We start from the raw sequence: 20,493 nt of genomic DNA on the forward strand, positions 1-20,493 counted from the left end.
AAAATCTAATGGATGCCATTTTTGCAATAGGAGAAAATATCTCACCATAATCAACACCCTCAACTTGAAAGTATCCTTTTGCAACCAACCTCGCTTTATACTTCTCAATGCTTCCATCTGAACCAATCTTTTTCTTGAACACCCATTTGCAACCAACAGGCTTTTATCCTTCAGGAAATGGTACAAGATCCCATGTATCATTCTTTTTCAAAGCTACTATTTCTTCTTCCATAGCAATCTTCCAGTATTTTGCATCATTCATACCTAATGCCTCTTCTACAAATTTTGGTTCATCCACATTCGTATTCAAAGCAAAAATACATCTCCAGTCATCGGGTGAATATCTTTTAGGTGGTTGTCTATGTCTTGTAGACCTTCGAACAAGATGAGTTGGAGGTTCTTCCTTCTCTTCTGAAGATTCAAAGCTAGACGAGCTCTCCTCAACTTCTTGCCTATCTAGGGGTCTTGATTCAACTCTTTCAGGTGTAGAAGGAAATTGAATCACATCTTCCTTTTTAGTCTATTCTGGTTGCGATGTAACAAAAGGACATTTAATTTTTCTAAAAATAACATTTCTACTATGAATTACCTTTTGTGCAATAGGGTCCCAAAGCTTGTATCCTTTCACACCATAACTATACCTGAGGAAGATACATTTCACTGCCTTGTTCTCCAACTTTGTTCACTTCTCCTTTGGCACATGTGCATATGCCTCGCAACCAAAAACTCTAAGATTTCTTAATGAAGGCTTGTGACCCGAACATGCTTCCATAGGTGTTTTATCAACAAGAGATGATGTAGGAGACCTGTTAATCAGGTAGCAAGCAGTGGCAACAGCTTCAGCCCAAAACTTTTATTCTAGACCAGCACCACTCAGCATACTCCTAGCCTTCTCCATCAGTGTCCTATTCATTCTTTATGCAACTTCATTTTGTTGTGGAGAATATAGAGTTGTCTTCTGTCTATTAATGCCACTGTCTTTACATAATCTATCAAAATCATTGGAGAAAAATTCACCACCATTATCAGTCCTCAAACATTTAATTTTATTTCTAGTCTGCAACTCAACCATTGCTTTAAATTCTTTAAATCAACTGAAAACTTCAGATTTACTCTTTAGAAAATATACCCATGTCCTTCTACTAAAATCATCAACAAATGAAACATAATATGTGGATTTTCCAATCGAAGGAACATCTATAGGACCAAACACATCAGAATAAATAAGATCCAAAACACCACAAGTTTTATGAGAACTTGAGTAAAACTGAACGCGGTTTTGTTTTCTATAAATGCAATGCTCACAAAAATCAAATTCAAGATTACAATAATTCAAACCTTCAACAAGGTTTTTTATTTTTCAAGGTCCTTAGACCTTTTTCTCCAATGTGGTCAAGCCTCTGGTGCCATAGCATAGTCTTCTATGTAGGTAACTTTGCAAGCCATTTCCATCTATTGAAGGTGAAACCTTCAAATCTTCCACAAATTTACTTTTTACAAAAGTGTTATTACACTCAACAGTGTATGCATCTAGCTTATACAAAGTGTCAAACCTGACACCTATAGCAATTACCATAGAACCCTTAATCATCTTACATCCTGCTTCAAAGAATACTTGCGCACCTGCATCTATCAGTTTGCTCACAGATAACAAATTTTATTTTAAACTAGGGATATGCAGTACACCATTAATCTTTTTTATTTTACCATCAAAAAACTTGATTCTAACTTTACCTCGACCAACAATGTCTAAATGTGAATCATCACCCAAGTACACCTTACCTCCATTAAATTATTCATATTCAAAAAATCAATTTCTATTGGCAGTCATATGAAAAGATGCACCTAAGTCAATCAACCAGGCATCATTACTTGTATGAGTCGCCAAAGCTGCAATAAATGCATCACCAGCTTCCTTCTCGGACTCAGAATCAGAATCAATCTTCTTCTTTTTCTTCTTCTTTTCTTCTTTACAGTCTTACATATGTGACCTAGTTTACCGTAATTCCAGTAAATGACTTTGGACTTTCCAGGAGATTTCGATCTCCCTCTAAATTTGGACTTATCGCACTTCTCATTATTCTTACCTTTCTCCTTAGGTCTTCCATGAACAGTTAGGGCTTCCTTCAATCTGTGGGATACCTTCCTTCACATATCTTCACCAAGTAGGGCACCCACCACATCTTCAAACTTCAAAACAACAAAAGTACTACCGATAGCCATAACAAGAGAATCCCATGAATCAGACAAAGAACAAAGCAAGATCTAACATTTCTCCTCTTCGTTCATTTTAACAATGATAGATACTAATTGAGCCACCAACATATTGAATGCTTCCAAGTGGTCTGCGACTCGTCCACCCTCTTCCATCTTCAAGGAATACAATTTCTTCCTCAAGAAAAATTGATTTAATAAAGATTTTTCTTGATACATTTCACCAAGCTTAGTCCATAGCTTCTTTGCGGTGTTTTCTTCATGGACATTGATCAGAATAGAGTCTGTCAAGCACAGTCTGATTAGACCCTTGGCTTTTCGGTCCATAACATTATATTAAGCCACCGCAATAGGATTTGAGGGTCTTTGGACATTCGCATCAACAGCATCCCATAGATCTCGATCTATTAACAGATCTTCCATCTTTAGCTTCCACATCTCAAAAATTGTTCCATTAAATTTCTCCACCTCTCTTTTCCCTGACGAACTTGCCATCTGAAAGTTCCTGCAACAAGATCAAAAAGTTTCTTTTCCAAAAGCTCCCACTCAAATCTGGATTAGTTCAAAAAACCCAACAACCCACAACTGAAACCAAAGGTGATCAAACTTTGATACCACTTGTAGAGAGTTAAGTAGCGAAATAACTTCCTACAGTAACCTTGAGAGGAAGGTAATGCAAAAACTTTTACAAATCGTCACAACATTTACAGAAAATAGAAACAAATATAATAACATTCAAACCATAACACAATGATTTACATGGGGAAAACCCTTTCAAGATAAAAACCCCACACTCCAAAAGCCGCCAAATATATTATTCAACTATCAAAACATATTACAATATACTTGTAAAGCAAGCTCTTCGCAGGAGTACCACTAATCAGAGATTCAGAGGTAACTCAATAGCTATAAGACTCTTGCACACAACATCTATTTGACGCACCTCATATATAGGAGATACAATACAAGAAACCGTCAAACGGTATTACAAAACTATGGGCTAAAACCACCCAATAAGGTGTAGCCAACCATATCTCCCTTCTAGATGCCCTATGATGTGTCCCTCCTTTTTTACAGCTCATTTATGTGTGCGATGTATTTTATATTTCTTATTTCAGGAGTACAAACTTCCGGAGGCCATAGCTTGAGAACCGTGTGTCCAATTGATGAATCGTTTGAAGCACCGAAAAGTTCACGAAGTTCTCTATTGCCTCGTAAACTACTATGTCATTTATACCCACTTTTCAATGTGTTCTGGGGCCTCTAAAATCCTCAAAATCAAATTTAAACCTTTCATTGGACCCCTCAAAAATGAAAAAAATTAATATCTTCAAAACTAGTTGTGATCTTGTGACATAACTTCACCGAAATGCTTATCTAGCCAGCCAGAAGTTTCGGAGAGAATTTTGCACCATTTCATGCTCAAATGAAAACTTACTATAAATAGTAACCTCATGTAAATGTACGGTTGAGACACCATTTTCCCAACAAAGAAGGGGGAAGAGGGAGAGAAAGAGGGGGAGAGTGGGTAGAGATAGAAAGAAGTAGAGGGAAGGTGAGCGAGAGGGAATAAGGGAGGGTGGGAGAGTGAGAGAGAGGGAGGTATATATTGCTCCTAGCCCCTTGTAGATTCATTTATACTTTTATTATAATAAATATAATATTTAATACTCTTGCAGCAATCCATCAAATAATTATTTTATAATGTATTATAATATAATATATTTACAAAATATTTATATTATATAATATAAGTTATATTATGTATTATATATTATATTAATATTAATCTATACTAGTATATATATATATATATATATTGTAGACACCCAAAAATGGTCAACGCTTGCGAAGTCATACTTTAACAATTGCGCATTGCCTCATTTTAGGTTTTTGCGTCGCATTAACATTTCTCCTATGTCACGCACTTGGTCTTTATCATTTGCGAACATCGAGTCATTCTTCTACATTCTTCAATCATCTCGTCCTCAAATTTGGTCTTGTCGACAACATTATCCAATCATGATTTTGATCGAGCTTATCTTGTTGCATCAATGTGCGTGCTAATTTGTCATCATTTTGGACATCGTCAATCCTAATTAGGGTTTTGTCCTCCTGTCAATCTTATCAATCTTATCATCAACCTTATCATTTTGGACATCGTCAATCCTAATTAGGGTTTTGTCCTCTTTTCAATCTTGTCATTTTAACGATCGATTTGTCATCGATCGTTGTCATATTCAATCTTGTCATCTTGCGATCAATTTGTCATTGATCGTGGTCATTTGCAATGTTGTCATTTTGCGATCTATTTGTCATCGTTTCAATCTTGTCATTTTTCGACCGATTTGTCATCGATCGTGGTCATTTCCAATTATGTCGTCTTGCAATCTATTCTGTCAACCTTGTCATTTTGCGATCATTTCGCTATCGATCATTGTCTGTCTCAATTATGTCAATTTGGATCAATTTGTCATTGTTCCTCGTCAATTGGCGCATCTATCAATCAAATCATTTTGTCGCATTGGTCATTTATCAATTCAGAATCATGACATTAATTATCTTTAATCAAGACCTAATTGTCATTTTCGCATTTCTAATTCGTCTTCTAGGGTTTTATGATTTAGTCATTTAACCTAATGTGTCATTTCTTCCTCTAGGATTAAATAATTTATTTATTTATCCTAGGTCTTCTTATTACAATTAAATCTTTATTTAATTGGCTAATTATTCCTCTTTGTGAATTGATTAATAAATGAAAAATTATTAATTAATTCACTAATTCCTAAATTCTAATTTCTATCAATTTCTAATTCCTAATTTGTCATCAATTTCAATTTCCTAATTTTTCAAATTTCTAATTCCTTTTCCCTCCTAATTCATCTCCTAATTCTATGGGAGTGGCATTACAATTTGTCATGAAATTGTCATAATTGATAATCAATCAATTTGACATGAAATGTGTCATAATTTGTCATCAATTCTCAATCAATCAAATTGTGCATGGAAAGTGCATAATTTGTCATAATTGACATATTGATTTGCAATTTCCATTTGAATTGCATCATGCCAATCTTGTCATTTATCCAATTTCTCTATAAATTGGATAATTTTCTTCAATCAATCCCTTCAAATCCTTCATGAATCCCGAATTTCTATCAAACTACCGAACTTACGTTTCTAGTACTCTTGAGCTTTTCATCAATCTTGCTTTCAATTGTATGTGCACTTGTAGGTGAGATCCACAAACCCATTGAAGAGGAAAGAACAACAATGGAGCCGCATGGAAGAAGCATCCGAATTGTTATATGGTTTGCATGATATTTTCTTTTAGATGCTTTGTTTTCATACCTCTATTGAATGTGCTTTGGAATTAGGTTCATTTCAATGAGTGTTCTTTTGATTGAGTTATCATGTCTTGTGTTTTTTATTGATTTACCTATCTTGTGATGATTCCTAATTTCTACGCTACATATATATATATATATATATATTCAAAAAAAAAATTCAAGCTAAAAGAAATGAATATCTATTTTTATCTTTAAAAAATGAATATTCATTTCTAAAAGCAAGAAACGATATTTGTTATTAACATATCCATTTTTCTCTTTTACTTAGTTATTCATACTCCATCGTTCATGCTAATGATTTTTTTAATGTGAATTTAATGAAACAAAAAAAAAAAAGATTTATTCTAGAAAATTATTTGTATTCTACCAATATAAAAAATGTTTTATTTTGAATTTAATAGATAATTATTATTGATTTTCAACATGCACTATGTGTAAAGACTTAATTGAGAGGTAGATTTGAAAAACATGTTTAACTTTCAAACAGTTTCACATTTGCTTCACAAGCTATAGGAAAAAAATGTCAATTTTTTATGAAATAAAATTATTATAGTCATTTTGCTTCAAATTATATTCCTCCATGTTATTCAAATTACTTATTTAACCTATTCAAATTTCTATATGAAGTTATTTTTCTCTTGTTTTCTATATTTTCATTGTCATATGGGAGAATAGTTTGGCACATCATGATAGTGCATTGGCCCTTTTTCTATATTCTATTGGTTGAATGTTACATGGAGAGATCATAGATATTGTATACATATTGGCTCGAAACTACTTGATTTACCTTTGTATGTAGTTTGTATGTAGTGGTGTGTATCCAAAACTACAATGGTCAACTAAGGAGCAAAAACAACCCAAAAATTATACCTATATCACTAATTATTGTGTAAGAACCAAAACAATAAACAAACAAAAAGCTCATTCAAAAAATGGAAATCGTAGATGGCATTTCAAGAAAATTAATTTGTTAACAATTCATTTCAGAGAAGGGAGCAGAATGCCATCAAGAAATGGGAGCAAATTGTGGAAATTAGGTATAAGGGAAACATTTCAATCAGGATACCCAGAGGATCTTGATAAGGCATTAGAAGACTATGAAAAGCAGCTTTTTCACACCTGACATTTCTATATCGCCTCTACTCAAATCATGAGCTCAATCAATCACTATGATGAAGTCATGAAATACTTATTTTACTAGCAGTTTTATTCAGTTAGCAAACAATTATTTCTCCTCTGGATTGTCAATCATATCAGGTAGATAGTTGTAAACTTCCCAAAGTTGAAATTACTTTATATACGCAGAGTTAGGATTAGGTTAAAAATTTTGCTAGTATAGCACCTAGATAAATTTACAGAATATATAGTATATTCCATATGCTCGTGGTATAAACCGTGTTCAAAGTCTTAAACCATTATGACCTCATAAGTTATCTTATGTCTAGTTATCTTTTGTTTGGACTCTTTTGATGGAGCTACAATATCGGAGCTTACAAGGATGCAGGCTATGCTTGGGATCATTGTAATATGTTATTTCAGTATCTTTTATTCGAATGAACTTATTGTTTTCATTTTTCCTAAATTTGATGAATGTAAAATTAACTGTAAAGCAACACCTCGAGTATGTCAAAATCATTGTAAGCTCCGAATACGATGATTCCCAGGATTTAATTTTCCAAACGGGTATTTGTTGTATAACTAGATTTTATCTTAGGAGTTTACAATGTCTATTTTTCATTAGTTTTTTTTGGGTTGATATTCAGATTTATAATATATTTTTATATTATAGTTGCAGAGTGATGAGATCATATGGAAAGCCTATTTATTATTATGAATATATTGTTTTAACGTTAGTGGTTCAAATTTACAAGATGGGGACCTCATTTCTTGGTATGAATGCCCCTGCATTAACACTGGTGGTTCAAACCTGCAAGCACATTGACTCAGCAGGGGCTTTGGGGAAATTCAAGGTCTCTGAGTACATTGATGCAGCTGGCGCTCAAAGCCCATGAGCATCATAATCCAATAAGAGTTTGAACCTTGATGACAATATCAACAATGTCACAATTTAACCATCGCATTATCCCATGAATGACAATATAAACAAACAAATTTACAATATATTTAAATAATTTAACTCATATCAAGATGAATATAATATTTCTTAATGTATTTTAATTTCTAACTGTTAAATTGAATAATATATTTGTAAAAATAATTTTATTTAGACTCATCTCAATAAGATACCGTTAATTTATGTTGCCATAAACTTCCAAGTTCAATGCTTTACAGGTTCCACCTACGCAGTAGACTTCATAGAGATGAGACAGGAGAGAAAAACATATTGAAACTATGACCTGTCTAACTAAAATATGCTAATTTTTTAAATGCTTAAAAACTTGTAAACATACATTTCATCCAATACATATCTTGATCGGGCCTGCAGACTTTTGAGTAATAGTAGAAGTTATGAAATTGTCTTTGTATTTAATGTCAAAAAGCCTTCTTGGTTTCTCAGAATCTTGTAGGTATGGAGGGAGAGAAGAGAAGAGTTATCCATAAAAAGCCAATACATTGACTAAATTGATTATTTTTTATTTTTCTGTGGTAAGCTTTGCATTGGTTATAGAGCCCACTGTACTTGATAACAACCAATATTTTTTAATTTTTTTAAGCTTTCTAAGCTAATAACTTTATGACCTGGGTGAGAGATACAATTGGTTTTCACAAACCTATAGAAATCTAGTTGGGTTCAACTGGTCGCAACTTTAAGCCTGTCCAAGAATAAGAATGAATTATAATAGGTCAGATAACACTTTTGATTATCTCTTCAAGGTTGTGCTTCTTGGGGACTCCGGTGTGGGAAAATCTAATCTGCTTATGAGGTTTGCAAGGAATGAATTCAATTTGGAGTCCAAGTCAACCATAGGTGTTGAGTTTGCAACTCGCAGCATCAAGGTTGATGACACTGTGATCAAAGGCCAAATATGGGATACTGCTGGTCAAGAAAGGTAGAGTCATCTTGCACTTTTTGAGCTTTTTTTTGCCATACCTCACGTTGACAGAATTCTATATGAATAATTTCTAGATCTCCATACATTGTCTTTGGTAGATTTTTTTAGGTGAATTCGGTTTCAAAGAGAGAAGGAATTATATATTGTATCTTGTAGCTCAAGCTTGTTTTGTCATGCATGGAGGATGTTTCTCAGAGGCTGATTACAAGGAAACTAACTCTGAACTGGATTTTGCAGCATAGATCATAGAATATATTACACTAAATCTGGATGTAGTTTATAAGAGTCACAACAGTTGTTTGGTCCAAATTATATGGCTTCTAGCATAACGATTTTTAACAGAATGACCAGAGAAATAACACTGAACCGAGCTTTTACCAAGTCAAATGACTGGCTCATGGAGGGACCAAGGTTTGATCTTCCAGAGGCACCAAGATGGGTGATGATGTTGGGAGCAAAACCCTAAGCAAGTCTAGAAAATTAGAAACCCCTCAAGCCATGGCACTAAGCCAAAGGAAAGAAAAAACAGTTTCCATGGGCTGCCCATACCAGCATATGATAAAAATGGGCTCTTCCAGCCTCTACTCTGTGAAATCCAAGAAACATAATTCAGCATAAATGGAATAGAGAGTTTGTTATCTGTTTTCATCAATATAACTTCAAGAAAGCTACTAGTCTATGTTCTTTCCTAAATTTTGAATCAAGAAGATTGAACTTCGGTATGAAATAGGACTGTATTATGTATAACAACAGTGAGATAATTACACAGCAAATGTATGTATACTCTTCCCTTTCTGCTATTTGCGGTATAGACTATGCTTCATATGCAGAATATTTTTCTTCTTAAGATAGTACTTGACATATCAAAAAATAATCAATCTTGATTAATGAAAAATGTTTTCAAATATTTATATATCCAGTATTTGATCTACCAATCTAAAGAGACAAATATGTCTACTGGATGGTATTTGCAACCTTTAAGCAATACTGCCAATAAAATCTGTGTTTAAATAGTTTGTTCTCATCCAAAAAAAGACCAAACCTGGTTCTTGGTTTTCAAATTTAATTTGATTAGTGAAAAGCGGGGCATCAAAAAAGAACCCCTCTAAACACCACTTCATTTGCTGCATATTTCAATTACCAGTAGATGAGGGCTCTAAAACTAACATTACGATCCATAACTCTGCTTTGGTAAAAGAATTCAAAACTAAAGAATACATAGACATTACATTCATTATCATTCTTGAATGCAAATTTATGCGTGTAAAGCAGATTCTAAAACAATTACCTATGTCCTAGCACTTATAGCCTAAGTAGATAATGGACTTTTCTGGATGTAAGTTTTGATCATAAAACAAACTTTAACCCGTTGTTCCTAATTTCATTGCATCCAAACCTGCCAGCATGAAATCTATTATGAAAATCAATTCAACTTCTTTAATGGAGCCATTTTTAAGAAATTTTTCTATTTAGAATCATGTCAGACAAAATCATTATGCTGGGCTTTTGTTTTTTCAGGTATCGAGCTATAACGAATGCATACTACCGTGGAGCTCTTGGGGCATTGATTGTCTATGATATCAGTCGACATGAGTCATTTCTGAATGTTGAAAAATGGCTAAAACAGTTGAGAGATCAGTCTGATCCAAGCATTGTGCTGATGCTTGTCGGAAATAAGAGTGATTTAAATCATATAAGACAAGTGAGTCCAGAAGAAGCTAAGTCTCTTGCAGAGAGGGAAGGTCTCTATTTTATGGAAACATCTGCTCTGAATTCTTCCAATGTAGAGAATGCTTTCAAACATGTGTTGACCCATATTTACAAAGTAATCAGCAAGAAAGTCCTGGAACCCAAAGACAACATGACGACGATGCCCAAGAAAGGCCAGACTATTCAAGTAAATGAGTTATTGAACAATCAAAAGACAGGATGTTGCTCAGGATGAGCCATGTGTAAAGAAGTCCTTTTTTCATAAATATATGACCTGATAAACTTGGGCAGCTTAGATTAGCATATATTCTTTTAGAGGTTTGAATGTGAACTAAAGAAGCCAATTGCTACTAAATATGTGAGAATCTCTTCGGTTTTGACTATCTCCGGCACATAATACTTAAGCTTGGTATCACCTAATTCTGTTTTCGTAGTTGGGTGTGATCAGGCAAATACCACGTTATTAAGACACCAACAATAACAAAGAAAACATTACAAAGCCGATAACTAGAAAAGCAATGTAATCATACTGAAATGGAATTTGAACCCTTCGTCCTTGTGTCTTCCTGAGTCAAAACTCGGATATTTTGTGACTTTCATACACAGTACAACTTGCATTTTAATAAAGGGACAATTTATATCTTTAATGGAATTTAAACCCTTTGTCCTCGTGTCTTCCTCTGTCAAAACTAAGATATTTTGTTGACTTTCTTACACAATACGACTTGCATTTAAATAGAAAGGCTCATTTATATATTAGTACTTTTGAGTTGATATCATGTTTCCAGCTACAGTTTGTTGGCCTCTGGATTGCAAAATCCCTGTTATAACAAACCAGATATTGAAATGTAATTAACATTATTTAATAATGTATAGTAGGAAGAAATCATTGAATAAGACTGAACTCCTTAAAATAGTATACATCTTTAAAGAGTTTATACACAAATGGATAAAAAATGATCTTCCAGACATGCAAAAAAGGGCCCTATGGGTAGAAAACAGCACTTACCAATTTCATTAGGTTCCCAAGCTGAATAAAGTATAAACCATTCTTCCCTAGTGCACCCAAAGAATATTAGCAATTTTTAGATTTAAATAGTGTCTCAAAGAGACTGTCATTCCACACAACGTCCCTGTTTCTTTACAGAATAATTTTCCTTTTCTTTTGTTGCATTATTTTTCCTTCCCTAAAATGGCTGAAGTGCTTCAGACCTCCTCTTTCTATGGGCCATAGCATGTCTAGTGTTGTAGAACAGCTAGACAATTTCATTTTTCAGCATGTTATTTACAAAATTCATAGGTCTCGGCTTTAAATGCATCATATGATGGTTGAGGCATGGTGCTGTTTTGGTTTCTGCCCAGGTTCAAACCTCTACAAAGATGCCCCTGCCGAGCTGCTGTGCTCTCAGGCTTGGATTTCATCTTTGTTGAGGATGGGGCACCCGTTTGTGGTTCCACCAGCTAGGCCCACCTAATAACCAGATTGGGGAGGCAATGAGGCTGATGGAAGAGACTCATATACTCACCCTTGACACTCATCTCCCCTACTGGAAATACATCCCCATTTCAGAAACCCATACAAAGACATCTACATGTGTGTGTGTTTTACCAAGGGACTCGTACCACGACCCTTGGTACTGAACCCAATCTCAAGAACTTCTTTGAGTACATCTCCACAACTTAGGCAACTTAGGGAACTTCAGATAAAGTTATTTTGCATCTGCCTCCCAGGAACCCTTGAAATTTGGAGAACTTTTCAGATGTCATATAAAGCTGGATTTGCTTTCAGTTCATATGTGGCTGACAAAAGCTAAAAGAATTAAGAAATACACCATTAAACTTGCAATTTTACTTTCTTTTCATTAAAAAGTTCTAGCTTTTTCCTATCAAATCCCAAAGAGATAATGTTCAAAGAGAGAATGATAGAGCTTATGGTTTGCGCATGTATTGAATTTTAATCAGCCGATACCATGTTCTTAAAATAATAGCTTTTCCCTCCCAATCTCTGTCTGCTATCTATTCTCTCCCAATCTGTCTGCTATCTATAGGTGATACAGTTTATAATAATTTTGTATATCATAATGATGATTACTGAATATCAATATAATTAATGTCTACTTTCAAACATCTCAATAACTTATAATTTTTATCTTTTTTAAAAAAAAATTAGCATTTTATGTTCTCTAAAGTTGCTTATCCATTGATATATTATTATTTTCTAAATTTAAATTATATTGAAATATAATTTTATTATTTTTCCAACTCCAACTCTATTTGAAAGTGGCGCATACCAGTTGTCATGCCCCATTTACAGTTAATCTAAGTCTCTACATATTAGGTATCTTCTTGTGTGCCTCCCTTGGTCCCATTTACTGCATGTTTTCCCATTCTAAATATGACTTTCCTTCCAACTCCACTCTACCCTTCTTTCTGTCAAAGTTTCGGACTTCTCCATCCTTTCTTGCCTTCCATCCCGCCCCCCACCCGGCTCTGCCAATGTAATTGTCAAACTTTCAGACCTGTCTTTACCAACATGCCTGTTGTTCAACTCCCAATGCGCCAACCTTTAGCATGAGCTATGTGCCGACCCTTGATCACCAATATTCCCACCTTTGTTTCTGGCCTCTTCCAACTTCCCACAGTATGTCATAATGTCATCGACGATCTAATTTTGCCGCCATTACTTTCAAAAGTGGAATATTCCCAACCAAAATCTCTATTCAAATTCAGAGTTGCAAGCTTAATTTGTGGCTGACCTATTATTCTTTTGATGGCTATAAAAGAGTGAACACATCCTTTCTAGCATCTTCATCTACACTTTACACAATCCTTTTCCGGAAATCATTTTGAGTGCCTGTGCTTGAGGAGGAGATTATAAGCTGAAAATCTTATTGATTTGGAAGGGCAAACTCGTACAGAATTCACATTTGAGATTTACTGGACACGTATTCCAGCGATGCTATATCGGCCCAGTTTGCTTTTGCTGTTGGTATGAACATAAGAATTATTTTTGTTGTAATTGCTGATATTGCAGAATCATTTCAATGTAATACACTCGTAATAAGAAAGGCATCAGGATATTACATCTGTTATTTGATGTTCACTACAAATACATGATTGGGTGTTATATAGGCCATTTGTTGTTTGGAAATGTGATGATATTGCTGATATATAAACAGTAAATTAAATTAGTTGTCTAAGTAATGATTTGAATACTAAGATCTGATGGTGTTGTTATCCAATAATAAATGTTAGTAGGAACTTACGGATTGGATTTGCATAAAGTATTTTGACCGGTACATTACAGCAGTACCATTCCATCTCCTACTAAGATCTGATAGTGTTGTTATCCAATAATAAATGTTAGTAGGAACTTAAGGATTGGATTTGCATAAAGTGTTTTGACCGGGACATTACAGCAGTACCATTCCATCTCATACGAAGATCTGATAGTGTTGTTATCCAATAAGTTAGTAGGAACTTAAGGATTAGATTTGCATAAAGTATTTTGACCGGGACAGTACAACATTACCATTCCATTTCCTGGTAATATTTACAGCAGTAACATTCCATCTCCTGGTAAAATTTACAGCAGTACTATTCTATCTCCTGGTAAAATATTTTAAAAATACGTTAAAAAATATACCAGCAACAAGATTACAAAAGCTGAAGATGACTTGTCAAAGAAAGTAGAAACCACTGACTTCAGAGAGTCTGAAAGAGATTGGCCAATGCAAAAAGTAAACCAAGACAGTTAAATGGACAATAGCCAAAGGTCCAAAGATGACAAGTCAACGAAAGTAGAAAAAAATGAATTAAGAGAGTCTGAAGATCATCAAGTTATTGGCCAATACAAAAAGTAAACCTAGACAGTTAAATGGACAATGGCCACAGTTCAAACAAGAGTGATCGCACTTTAGGAGAGCCTTGAATCGACCGAAGACTAAAACAGAAAGCATTTAAACTCTGATCATGTAATATACAGCATATAAAACAAGATAGAATAGACATATCTGTATAGACACCAAAAAATAAATGCCACATTGTAAGGTGGTCATGAATTTGTCTTCAAGATTTGCTTTATCATAGTGAGCCAGATTGTACTAGGAGGTTGCTGCAGGCTGAAATGTTAGATACTAGATAATCAGAGGCTTGAGTTGGATTGCTCATTTGTCCATGCAGTGATGGTAGTCTCAGAGATAATTTTCTCGACTTAATGATGTAGCACGAGGTAATACAAGAGGATTTTCTTCAGACTCTGCAACCTTAAGTGTCAAAGTTCAAGATTTTGTTGCAGAAGAGCCACATTCTTAGGTTATTGGAGATATGAAATGTGGCAAGTTGATCGTATAGAGTTACAAGATTGACTAAGCACTACTCCCCCACAAAAGGGAGGAAAGAGACATGGTTTTACCTAAGTTGTGGTTTAACTGGTTGAGACTCAATTCTAGTTAATTCTTCTACATTAGCAGCTAGAGTGGATAATATAACTTTCCTCCCCCACTACAGTTTATTATAGACTAGTTTTCATGATTATCATCTCGGAAAATAGCTTCAGGACTACCACTTGCTTGATAGTTTGGTTCCACGTTATAATTTATTGGCTCTTCTCACAGTAGCTATGATGCATTGATACAATAAATTCTTGCATGAAAAACACTTCCAGACCAATAGGTAAATTTACATCAGGCAAATAAAAAGGAATTAATTTTATCAAAGTTCCACAATCCATAACTGAATCATTTAGTTGCTTCTGGATTTGATTTGATGCAAAAAAGATACACACAATCAAATCCAGAAGCAACTAAGTGATTCAGTTATGTTTTGTGGAAATTTGATAAAATTAATCGATACTCTACATGGGAGGGAACTCTATTTCAATTTCATCCTGATGATGGATCAGAGTGTGATCCAAAATGTTTTTTTGATGAAAAAAGATACTAACAATCAAATCCAGAAGCAACTAAGTGATTCAAAAAGAATAGTTCAAAAGGGCAGTATATCTACCGTGTCCCTTCCCATCTTCAATAATGAATAGAATTGGATGCCAGTTTCTATTCAAAGAGATTTGCTTTCCCACTAAATTTTTAATAGGCTTTCAGCAACACTTTCTGATAATAGACACAATATGTAAGAGATGTAACAGTAAAAATTCTGTGCACATACAAAAAGAGAAGCTTCTAAATTAAAAGTCACAAATGTATTTTTATATTACAGAATAATTGGTTCAAACTTGTTCAATTGCCAATTTGACCCGTAATGATCCTTTCCCTCTTCAAATTAGAACACAATCACACGCTAGTATCTGGCCAGATACCAAAGCTTGCTCCCCAAGTTTTTATTGTAACAACTCTTTCTGACAATAGACAAAATTATATTATATACAACAAATTCCTACAAACTTAGATTACCCAAATATTGAATACATATTGTTAAATTGGGCACCGTTCCTGTAATGCCTTATGCACTACTCAAAATATTACAGAACCCAATGCTCTTCTTCTCCAAATGCTTTTGATATGCTTCCAGCTCCATTTTCTGACAGTAGATAGACTGAGCTACAAAGTAAAAAGAATTCAATACTTGTATGTAAAAAGAAGAGACACCAATATCAAAACTTGTGTATACTTACATAAGATAATAAAGAATGAAGCTTTGGTTAATTGGCATTATTGATCAGAATACCCCAAACTAAAAGCTAGGCATATTTTACATTACAGAAACATCTGATAGAATTTGGTCAATTGGGCATACTTGGCCTGTAATATACAAAATCAAAAACTAGCTGTATATTACATTACAGAATTAAAAAACGGAGTTTGTTCAGTTGGGCAAACTAAAACTGTAATGGCTTGCAAAATTATACCACAAACAGCTTACAAATTGAAAGAAACATATATATTCAATTACAAAATAAAGAATAAAATTGAAATTGAATTCTTCAATTTGAGAGAACGTAGTTTGTTCAGTTGGGCACACTAAAACTGTAATGGCTTGCAAAATTATACCACAAACAGCTTACAAATTAAAAGAAACATATATATTACATTAAAAAATAAAGAATAAAATTGTATTCTTCAATTTGAGACTTCACCTACAACGCCCTCCTCCCTATTTAATTTAGAGAAACAGATTCCAACCAAGTCCCTGAACATTCTAAGCCACGTTTGTGGAAGTACAGTGAACTATCTTTATATGATACAATACAGAAAAACTTTCCCTTATCCAACACTGAAACTGAAATTTTTTCTCAAATCAGACTGTTACTTGCAGCCTTTGATCTCAAACTATCCCATACTTCAACACCCTGCAAACCCTTCCTAGCAACAAAAAGTCTGTTCCCTCCTGCTGTCATTCTTGTTATCCTCTCGCTGCCCTGCTTATTATCCACGATATTTTTCCTTAGAATCTTTGACTTCTCCCTCAGACCCACTTCACACCATGCCTCTATATCCCCTCCCCTGCTAACAAAAACCTGTTTTCCATACCCCAAAATCCTATTCTGTGCCCCTCCGACACCTGGAATTGTATCCCCCAATGCCACCCATGGATTACTGTTGTTGAGCTGCCTCAAATCCGCCATGAAAAGACCCCCATTCCTCACACCTAATTTAAATATGCTGCCAAATTGCTCATTAACCGTCACATCAGCAAAACAATCGGAAAGAGAGTCTGAATTTGCCTGATGAATAGCAGGTCCTGGGTTTGATTCCCGGCACTCCCAGACAATTTTCTGTGATCTGATATCCCACAACTTCACGTCTGACCTATAACCAAATGGCCCACTGCTAACATTACTTGACATCAGTAAATTGTGTGAATCTATCCACTCCAACTTAGTGGCCGGTGACGATTCTGAGCCTCCAAATCCTATCTGGCGTCCCAATTCTGCCATGGGGCGGAAGGATCCAACATCAATTAACAGAATCGTGTGAGCATTCTTCCTGCTGGATTCAAAACTGCTAAAAATCACATTATTTGAGGGAGAAAATTCTGCAGCCTGAACGGTTGGCTCATAGAGCCGAACCTCTGGCGATTCAATCTCCCACTGGACAGTTGCACAATGAATTTTCCCATCCAAGTTGTAGACATGGAGACCTGGGAAATCAACAGCTCCTGCGACAGCAATTGATGGGGAAATCTTCAATAGGGTATCTATGCAGTTAAATTGGGTTAAGAGAGTTCCATTTTTCCTGAAAAAAAGGGCATCAAATGTGTCAGTTTACTCCACATAGACAATAATTGTGAAAAAAAAAAGCTTAATGTCACTATACACAGTAGAATCTCTGTAATCCAAAAGCTAACTTGAAAACAATTAATTGTATTTCAACCTAGCTATGTACACAAAAGAACTTTAATCGTCAAAAAAGAAGAGGAATGCTTAACTGAACAACCTTATTTGGTAGACTTAAAGGAAACTAGCTTTTGACAGTAATAAGATCTTTTCGTCTATTGAGAAACTTATTAAATAGGTTAAGAAAGATAAGCTTTTCCTCTAAAGCAAGAAAACAATCTTAACAGTTAAAAATGCTTTGTTAATCCCCTTGCCTGAATGTTTGTTATAAACTAGAGGTTCTCTAATATACAATTGCATGTTTTATTCTGTCATATCCGTCTCCTTGTTGTGGGTTTACTTCTACATCAGTGTCTATCAATATGTAAGACCTAGGTTCAAAATTCCCAGTATCAATAATCCGACAGATTAGAGCCCTGTGTGTGAGTGTATTCCAGTATTAAAATCTGATGTAAGGAATTTTTCGAAGAAAAGAACCTGGCGAATTTGACGCAATTTCTTGAGGAAAGGAAACCTGGGGCATTTAACAAGGAATCTCTTGGACTACAGAAAAATTGGGGAATTTGCTACGAGAAGGAAAAAGAAAAATGGAAAATACAACGTGAATCTCTCCAAGATGAGGAACGAAAGACAGGTGAATTTAGGAAGAGGAATCTCTCCAAGCATAGGAATGTTGGGAAGCAATGCAAGGAATCTTTTCAAAACAGAGAAAATTGGAGAAAAACAAAGAAATATTAGGGAAATTAACACAATGAATTCTAAAAAAGAAGAAAAATTGGGAATTTCTATTGCTGAAATTGAAATAAAATTGAGGGATTTTCCACAATTCAAACTACTTGAATAAAAAGATGCCAGTCTAATAGCTCTCTCTTCTATGTATTTATTTTTCTCTAACTAATATTCGCCCACTGTTCAAAACTCAAATATATTCACCTGAGCGCCCAATCGTAGACGGAGATTTTGCTGCCATGTGAAAAAATCACAGACCCGTCCTCTCTGTCAGCAGACACAGCGGAGGGGAAATCACGCCCGCTGGAAAGAAGCACGGATTTGTCCTTCATGTCGAGTCCGTCAAGTGGCGGAGCCGCCATGGCTGACTTCAAAGCGCCTGAAACTCCATAATACTCGGCCTCTGCAATTAGGTCGCTGATAGAAAAAAGGTCGTCCACAGAAGCAGGTTTTTTGAAGGTCCTGAGAATTGAAAGTAGAACCGCGAAGAGTTCAGGGTCGCGGTCAAAGAATGCAGGGTTTTCAACTTTCAGAGGAATCGAGGGGGTGCGTAGGAGACTGGCGAGGATCGAACCCTTATCAGCGTTGCATAAAGAGGCAGCGGATGTTTGGAAAATTGTTCCCCCAACATTGATTGCAATGATGGCCTTCGGAGCGAAGGACGGCGGGGCGTGCAGCGGGGTCACGCTGCCCTGGTACTGAGGCACTGATGGAGGCATCTTGGACGTATACGCTGTGTCTATACAAACGAGAAAGGATGGATATTCAATGTGTATGCAATGGGTGGATACTCAGACAACCCTTACAACAACCAATGTGTAGAGAAACCTTCAGTTCATAAACCACCAACAAGAATGGATATTCAGTGTATATATGATCGTGGCGGGGGTATTTTCACTGTGCAGCAGGAACTCAAGGTAGGTATATATGTTGCCAGAAAAGAGCTATGCAGGGCTGTGATACACTCTGCGTATACGCAATACGGCAATATATTCAATCAGGAGGAGAGAACGTATTTACTATGCACTCTGTAAGGCAAAAATTTATATAAGCCTGCAGATGCAACTGCAGAAGAGTGACATATTCATTGTATATATGCATTTCCCGCAGGTGGGTGGATGGATACACAGCGCAAGATGAATGGATTCTGCGTGTTGTCGTCAAGCGCACGTGTGTGTACGCAAAAGAGCTTCTGGAAAGTGTGACAATTTTTATTCTAGATTTCAATTGTGGTGGTTTTTCCTGTTGTGATCAGGCGTCAAAAGGCACCCTTGACTATTTCAAACCTAATTTTAATTAGGGGTTCTAAACATTTGGACTTTTGTTACAAAGAGTTTTTATAGGTGGGATCTTTTCCTGCGGTTAGTCACTTCAATGTCTTCCATTTTTGACGTCGTAAGAAAAATATTAATTGTTAAAATAATATTAAAAATAATGAAAAATTAATGATAATTTTGTTAATAATTATGTTTTATTTTAGAATGATTTTAAACTAATATATATTTATAATAAATATTAAGAATCTTATATTATATATTAATCTTATATTATATATTAAGATTAAATCATAATTATTTAATAATTATTTATAATAAATATCAAAATATTAAAAAAAATTATCTATTATAACAAATTTCTAAATTTACACATAAAAATAAAAAGTATTTTATAAATTATTATTATTATTTAATTTTGGGGATCCTTTCAACTAAATTTTTCCGTTGTTGCCTTCAAGTCTTTGGCTTTGCTTGGAGGTAACCAGAGAATATTCGTAGAAGCTTCTGCAAACATCAGTCAAAAGAGATGGTTTGGGGACCATGTGGACCACATTTTATTATTATTATTATTATTATTATTAATATGGTCATTGAACTGGTCATGTTTTATTCGGCAGCAGTGACGGCATTTTATGGTCGCCTTTACTCTTATTAAATTGAGCTGATAAAAGAAAACGTGAATAGGAATTTAGATTTTGTCACGTATTTCTGTAAATGGTAATGAATGTTATTTTAAGTTCCCTATTTAAAAATAAAATGTCTTTTTAATTAATATTAGTTAAGTTTTATTTAATATGGAGTCAAAGTAGAGAATAATATAGGGAAGAAGTCAGACAAATCAAGAAAAGAAAGATGGCATTTACAACAGTCTAATAAATGTTTTAATTGTGTGAAAGACATTATGG

At 34.7% G+C, this 20,493-nt stretch overlaps 2 protein-coding genes across 2 annotated transcripts; one reads left to right on the top strand and one right to left on the bottom strand.

Moving 5' to 3' along the window:
• Positions 1-7,939: 7,939 nt before the first annotated feature.
• LOC131071296 (ras-related protein RABA1d) lies at positions 7,940-10,671 on the top strand. Its single transcript, XM_058007089.2, has 2 exons — positions 7,940-8,575; positions 10,097-10,671. The coding sequence occupies exons 1-2, from the start codon at positions 8,355-8,357 to the stop codon at positions 10,521-10,523; spliced, it is 648 nt and encodes a 215-aa protein (XP_057863072.1). The 5' UTR covers positions 7,940-8,354; the 3' UTR covers positions 10,524-10,671.
• Positions 10,672-16,171: 5,500 nt separating this feature from the next.
• LOC131071295 (BTB/POZ domain-containing protein At5g41330) lies at positions 16,172-19,507 on the bottom strand. Its single transcript, XM_058007088.2, has 2 exons — positions 18,516-19,507; positions 16,172-17,481 (listed from the first exon to the last, which is right to left on the bottom strand). Exons 1-2 carry the CDS (start codon positions 19,028-19,030, stop codon positions 16,539-16,541), a joined length of 1,458 nt encoding a protein of 485 aa, XP_057863071.2. The 5' UTR covers positions 19,031-19,507; the 3' UTR covers positions 16,172-16,538.
• Between the last annotated feature and the right edge of the window lie 986 nt (positions 19,508-20,493).

This window comes from Cryptomeria japonica, chromosome 8 (genome assembly GCF_030272615.1).
Source record: "Cryptomeria japonica chromosome 8, Sugi_1.0, whole genome shotgun sequence".
Lineage (NCBI taxonomy): Eukaryota > Viridiplantae > Streptophyta > Pinopsida > Cupressales > Cupressaceae > Cryptomeria > Cryptomeria japonica.

Excerpts from the sequence above, each read along its gene's own strand:
- LOC131071296 (XM_058007089.2), top strand. The coding sequence starts at position 8,355 with ATGAATTATAATAGGTCAGATAACACTTTTGATTATCTCTTCAAGGTT. Across the intron at positions 8,576-10,096 it reads GATACTGCTGGTCAAGAAAG|GTATCGAGCTATAACGAATG; the intron begins GTAGAGTCATCT and ends TTGTTTTTTCAG.
- LOC131071295 (XM_058007088.2), bottom strand. The coding sequence starts at position 19,030 with ATGCCTCCATCAGTGCCTCAGTACCAGGGCAGCGTGACCCCGCTGCAC. Across the intron at positions 17,482-18,515 it reads GTCTACGATTGGGCGCTCAG|GAAAAATGGAACTCTCTTAA; the intron begins GTGAATATATTT and ends CCTTTTTTTCAG.